General features: G+C 43.2%; 1 protein-coding gene across 1 annotated transcript; it reads left to right on the forward strand.

Annotated features, from left to right (window-relative positions):
- Window positions 1-1,190: 1,190 nt before the first annotated feature.
- Window positions 1,191-4,014, forward strand: LOC148899903 (BTB/POZ domain-containing protein KCTD12-like). The gene has a single exon (XM_088991406.1). It carries the CDS (start codon window positions 1,556-1,558, stop codon window positions 2,372-2,374), a length of 819 nt encoding a protein of 272 aa, XP_088847532.1. The 5' UTR covers window positions 1,191-1,555; the 3' UTR covers window positions 2,375-4,014.
- The last annotated feature ends 3,061 nt before the right edge of the window (window positions 4,015-7,075 follow it).

The following is a 7,075-nucleotide window of genomic DNA, read 5'->3' on the forward strand; positions in this document are numbered from 1 at the left end:
CTGGTGTCAGCTTTTGGCTGCATGCATAATGATATTGGTGATGATGATGATGATGATGATGATGATGATGATGATGATGATGATGATGACGAAGATGCTGTGAGCATATGTGCCATATAAATCAATATGTATTGTGTGTGTGTGTGTGTCCGTGTGCTCTAGGTAGAAAATCGACTGACTCCCAAAACATATTTTTCATGATGAACAATGAAACATAACTAGTAATAATACTAGTAATAATAACCAGTGGCAAATTTGGAGGAAATAAAGCCACCGTTTCATTGTCACAACAGTTACGAAACTCTTCTTTGTGCCTGCATGACTGTATTATACTGCCCCCGGTGGTTAAGTCACACACGACAGATAGCGTTGCAACGATTTGATTGTGATGAATTGCCAGAATTTGTTTACATTCTCTATAGTTTAGTATTATTAAAATATATCAATCTCTCCATCCATCTATTTTTCTAGCTAGGTAGATAGCTATCGACAGACAGACAGACAGACAAAGACGTCAAAGCTTGGCCAAAACAAACATGCGAGTCAAACCTCCGAAGATGGAGGACACCGATTGGCTGTGGCGACCCCTTGAACAAAGGACTTGAAGAAGACGGCGAGAGGGAAAAAATGACATTTAAAGGGGACTTGCCATGCACACAATAGCTTATATGTGTGTGTGTATTCGGGAATTCATAATTCACCTTTCTTTCGGGTTGAAAATCAAGACTTGTATTGATTGCTCGATTTGCTGCTGTGAAGTTTCGAGTTTTTGTTAAACTGACGTCGATTTCTTGTCACAAGATGAATTTTGCACTTATGGTGCACTTTAGCCAAATTTCCACTAGATGGCAATACAATGCAGTGATCATGACACTGCGGTCATTATTTCAAAGAACACGACAGAACTTTAGGTACAGTACTATATATGTATGAATAATTATAGTACATTTCATTTATAAGCACCTTTCAAAACTCAATGTGTCATTTTGAAACTGTACATTTTGAAAAGTGAGCTTTGGGTCTGACTCTTGATGTATCATTAGTATTTTCAAAATGGCAGAAAATGAAAAACATGAACACGAAAACTATTATTACTATTATACTCAATCGTTATTAATAAAGTCAGAATTCTGACTTTAAAGTGAGATTAATGTGAGAATCTTGCAAACCTGATTTTTTTCTTCAGTGACGCTAATCCTCTTCCGTATAAAATACATTTTTTTTGTAGATTATCTTTTCGTTGATTCCAAATCTGCCCACCCCAAAAACAATCACTCAAAGAGCAGTGACATTAAAATTTGCTTTCGACGACGCGTTGTACTTTATTGAACACATTTTATCGGGTAGATTTTTTTTTTAAAAACGGAGGACGAGTTTTGTTGGTTTGGAGAGAGTCAAAACTCCCACTGAACAGTTACTCAACAAGCGATGTTGGCTCCGGTTGCGGTTGTCCTCCCACTCAGCCAAAGCCTCATAAAGCACTTGTGAAAATGAGGAAGGGGAGCGCACTATCGATCTGACGGTTCTACTTACCCTCGGACGACCACTTGCAGCGATGGCAGAGCCGGAGAGCCCCGGCAAGACTTTCCCCGACATCGTGGAGCTGAACGTGGGCGGCCAAGTGTACGTGACCCGCCTCGACACCCTGAAGGCGGCGCCCGGTTCTCTGCTGTGGGCCAAGTTCAGCCAAAGTTCCCCGGACGAGCTTCCGAAGGACGGCAAGGGTCGCTTCTTTTTCGACCGAGACGGCTTTCTCTTCCGCTACATTTTGGACTACTTGCGGGATTCGGAGCTCTTTTTGCCGGAGTTTTTTCAAGAGAAAAGGCGTTTGCAGAAGGAGGCGGACTTTTTCAAGCTCCCGGAGCTGTCGAGGCGCCTGGCGGCACCTCGCAAGGAGGAGGACGGCGGGGAGGCGGAGGAGCCTGAGCTCGCCAGCCCGACCACCGCCACCGCCGCTTCCTCCTCCTCGTCGTCGTCGGATAGAACCCTGCGCTCGCCCGGCTCCGTCTCCGGTTCCGGCGTGGGCTACATCACGGTGGGCTACCGAGGCAGCTACACCATCGGTAGGGACATCCAGGCGGACGCCAGATTCCGCCGAGTGGCCCGGATAACCGTGTGTAGCAAAATCGCCCTGGCCAAAGAAGTGTTTGGGGACACGCTGAATGAAAGCCGAGACCCCGATCGACCCCCGGACAAGTACACGTCCAGGTACTACCTGAAGTACAACTTCCTGGAGCAGGCGTTCGACCGCCTGGCCGAGGTCGGCTTCCGCATGGTGGCCTGCAATTCCACCGGCACGTGCTCGTACGCCAGCGGCGACCCGGGGGAGGACAAAGTGTGGACCGGCTACACCGAGTACGTCTTCAGTCGCTGAATTCGGAAGACGACTGACGCTTCGGAACTTTTTGGGGAGGTTTGGGCGCCCTCTCACTTCTCCTTGTCGTGTTTTCGGGGACGCAGTTTTGGAACCGAATTTCCTTGTTTTGTATAACTGCTTTGTAAACGAGGAACGAATGACGACCGGGTTTCAAAGGGGGAGCTGGAATCGCCAGTACTTTAATCGGATTGGCAATAATTATCTGTATGTCACACTTTATTTCCATAAGCCTCAATTTCGGATGACTTCTATAGCATTCCAATGAAAATAATGAGATTCCAAAGCTGTTTTGAAAGAAAGGGGTTACGTGTTAGTGGGTCTAAGGACATGAATGAATCACTTCTTGTCAATATGTTTTTTTGTTTAAATGTACAAAATCAAACCTTATTTTAACTCATTCACTGCCAGACATTGAAAAGATTTGTCCACTCCATTGCCAGGGTTTTTGTCATTATCACTCAAATTCTAGGAGCCACACAATATTGAGTTTTAGGACTACATAAACATTAGATGCAGCGTATGAAACAGTAGACCACAGGTGTCAAAGTCACGGCCCGCGGGCCAAATCCGGCCCGCCACATCATTTTTTTCGGCCCGCGAATGCAAATCAAACTTTTGAAATTCCAGGATGCTTGCTAAAATCCCAACCAAAATGTCATCTTTTTGGATGTCAGCCACAATAACAGTCATCATTCTTGACTTCAGATTTGAAAATTAGTCTGACCATCGCTTTAACAGCAGTCCCCGCAAGAAAAACTAAAACCCTAACAAATTCGGGAATGGTGCTCCAGATCATATTTTCAATTTTTTAATAATTTCGGGAATGGCAGTGAATGGGTTAAGAAAGGGGAAGCATGTTGGTGGCTCTCTGCTATTGAGCAATGACATTAATGAATCTCTTCTTGTAAATATTTTTGGTGTTTAATAATAACAATAATACATTTAGTTTCTAAGCGCCTTTCAAAACTCTCAAGGACACTTTACAGACACGGGATAAGAACTTTAGATTTTTGTGTGCGGGTGAGCTGCCGCAGCCATTTGTTTAAATGTACTAAATTGTGTTATTTTAAAAATATAGTGATACTTCGGTTTTCGACCATAATCCGTTTCAGAAACCTGTTCGAAAACCGATTTGTTCTAAAACCGAAACAGCACTTTCCATTAAAATCAATGTAAACAATCTTAATCCGTTCAAAGTCGAGAAAACAAATTTTTAACTATTTCATCGCATAAACCGGATAAAAACTTAATAGAGCAGGTCATGTGTAAAATTCTATAAAAACAAACTTTTATTTTCACCAATTTTCTTTCTGCCCCGCGGTGTGTTGGCAACTATCCCAGCCGTCCCCCCCCAAAATTATTAACTATTCCCCCCCCCCAAAAAAAAAAAAAAAAAAATTTTTTTTTGGGGGGGGGGGGGATAATTGTACTCCCTGACAGATATTGTGGCCGACACGTCTGAAAAATAAAAATACATGTTTCTCATCAATATTTTCACCACAAGAATAATATTCATCAATATTGGCAGTCAGATTGCCTGATGATCAGAGATTTTTTTAATTGTCAAAATAGGCTGCGATATATATTGTATGATCTGTATGTACTGCATTTAAACGTATTAAAGACAACATGGCGTGGCAATGCTTACTGTCCTCTTTTCTTATGTCCACTGGCATCCAAATCCATCCAATGAAATCTATGCGTAAATACACAATACAAGGCCAGTGATCCATTTCAAACAATCCCAAACGTCCTACGAAACACAAATGGCAAATCTACAAGGTCCACTCAACGGGCAACGCTGGCCTCCTACACAAAAGTGCGGCGTCGACACTAACAAGCTCAAATTTGGCGTCATCCGAGCCAACCATCTGTGCCGGAAATAGGGAAGCCGACGGGGACTTTTACACAAAGGAAATGGTGCTCCACAACAAGAACAGTCAAGCGAAACGCTACGAAATCCAACTTCTGAAAGCAGAAAAGCCTTGTAATACGCCGGCCGGGGTCCAGGTGACTACGCATGCGCAGTAAAATCAGAATCAGAATCCCTTTATTCGTCCCACAATGGGGAAATTTGCAGTCCACAGCAGCAACTGAAGAGGGATGGGGTTGGCGTGGGAGTGAAAGGATAGAAAACAAGATATTCTAAGCATAACAAAATTAAAATGTCAACTGTATACTGTGCAAATGTAAATGTGCAAAAACCGTTCTATAAACAAAACTGTACATAGTGCAGAATCAAGAAATGCATTTTGATATATTGCAACAACCCATATTTACAAGTGTCCAGTTTTTTTTCTTTTTTCCACATGTGATCATTGAGAATTGTGAAGCGTGACAGCAGTCGGTAGGAACGAGCGGCGGTACCTCTCCTGCATTTGCGCTTGTTAGCAGGTTTTTTTATCATTTCAAATAATGGACGGCGTACTACAACTTATAGATGGGAATTGTCATCATTTATACGAGTAGCTATTAGCCAAGGTTGACAAACTGGCGTCATTTTCACCTTTTCTTGAGCCAAGTCGAACTCCTGGAAATGCTTGGGAGTATTCCTCACCAAACGACTGTACTTTTCTTTTACTTTTCACACTTTTTGTAGATTTTTTTCTCCAGCAGATGCCATGACAAGACAATGATTAAAAACGCCGCTAACTCTTGAGTCCCGATTCCATGTATGAGCTGTCACAATTCATCTAAAGCTGGAGTTGAACACGCTCGAGACAGTAGAGATGATGGTGGACTTTAAATCTAGCAAATTTGCAAGTTTGAAATTTGCTAATTTGCAAGTTTGAAATTTGCAAATTTGTGACTTAAAATCTAGCAAATTTGTGACTTTAAATCGAGCAAATTTGTGACTTTAAATCGAGCAAATTTGTGACTTTAAATCTAGAAAATTTGTGACTTTAAATCTAGCAAATTTGAGAGTTTGAAATTCGCAAATTTGTTATTTTAAATCTAGCTAATTTGCGAGTTTGAAATTCGCAAATTTGCGAGTTTGAAATTCGCAAATTTGTGACTTTAAATCTCGCCCTTTTTTTCTCCGAATAATAGCCCATGTCAAAAAAAAAATCGATTTCAACCTGGCTCTAATGCTCTTCCGTACAAATGAGAAGCGAAACTTTTTCTAGGCCCGCTGCACAGCCACATTTGTATGGGCAATGAAAGCGAAGGGCGAGAAGACCACACGAATGCGGACGTTGCCATTTCCTTCCGCAACGTACGAGAGCCACTCTTGCGAAACAATCACGAAGATCATCGGAGCGCCATAGCTGTTGTGTAATGGTTACAATCGGAGTCAGCACGGAGCGTCGAGAGCCAGACGACAGTGACTGAGCCAAAGGGCTCGGCATTGGCAAGTCAAATAACAGCGACCGCGTTAACACAACAGCTGGACTCACGCGGGCCTCATTTCATAACACCGCAATCATCAAATGTCATCCAAATAGTCGCCAAAGGGGGTGACGTGACTTTTCACGCTTTGAAAAGTTATTTGAGGCAAAGACACAAGATGGTCACGCTGTAGCTTTTCTGACTACAAGTCAAACTCGCGATTTGGCCGCGAAAACAAACACTCTGCTATGAGAAACAATTATCAGCACAAATTCGCATCAACAATCTAATGAAAGCGTCGCCATGCCCGCAACTCGTACGCCTTCGATTAATGGCATCTGCTTTGCCTTGCATTTACCCAGAAGGGGAAATGCTGCCAGTTTGCCGCCGAGCTGCTCTCGGCGCGCGGCGGCAGACCGGAGATCGGTGGGGGTAGTGGGCGACTTCCAGTGGCAAAGCCGAGCCTTATACCATCCTGGTAAAGCGTCAAGTAAAAGGCTGCCAGCAGCGGGGAACAGAGAAGGAACATCCTCCTCCCCTGCTGCGGCTGCCTTACCTGGGCTTCCTCTTCACTCCAAGTACCCCCCCCCCCCCCCAATCCCATCACGACACCCCCGAGCGCGCACACACACACACACACGCACACGCACACACACCTATCAACCTCCCGGATACTGTCACAGCTTTCTGAAAGGGCAAGACATGAACGAAGCTGATTAGAAACCCATCACCGATGTCACCATCCTGTGTGTGTGTGTGTCAAAGCTGAAGACATTTATCAGTTCAAAAAAAATATCACTAAATTCACATTTTTATGAATTTCATAAATATAATTTGTCATGTTTGAAATTGGGTTCCCACGGGTCAAATCCATCACACACACTGGACCCACCGGTTAGCAAAAACGTGTATGTGTGTGTGATTTGTGAAGCTCCCGCGAGGTTGGCGAAAAATGAAATCAATAAATATGCCATTTTAAAGTGATTACTGAGTTGTTTCATCAAAATATTTTTTTCATGTGAGAAATTGGGTTCCCACGGGCCAAATCCTACGCACACCTCGTCCCCACCATGTAGCAAAAACGTGTGTGTGTGTGTTTCCGTGAAGTCCCCACGGGGTTGGCAAAAACCTGGAAAAATTAAGAGAAATGAAATATTGTTTTTGTTTCAATATATTTGAGCTTCTAAGTGTACTTTGGTGTGCTGTTAAAAAATATTGAGACACACAATGTCAAGGGTGAAAAATGTGAGTGTCCCACATGTATTCTGTGGCTGCAAATGTTCAAAGTCCGTAAAGTGGACACGTTTGAATGGATGAGAAATAATGTTTAAGCCATATGTTCTCATCTTCAGTATGATGACAAGATTT

Source organism: Hippocampus bargibanti, linkage group LG03 (assembly GCF_051943395.1).
Source record: "Hippocampus bargibanti isolate YZ-2025 linkage group LG03, ASM5194339v1, whole genome shotgun sequence".
Lineage (NCBI taxonomy): Eukaryota > Metazoa > Chordata > Actinopteri > Syngnathiformes > Syngnathidae > Hippocampus > Hippocampus bargibanti.

Coding starts and splice junctions, on each gene's coding strand:
- LOC148899903 (XM_088991406.1), top strand. CDS start 1,556: ATGGCAGAGCCGGAGAGCCCCGGCAAGACTTTCCCCGACATCGTGGAG.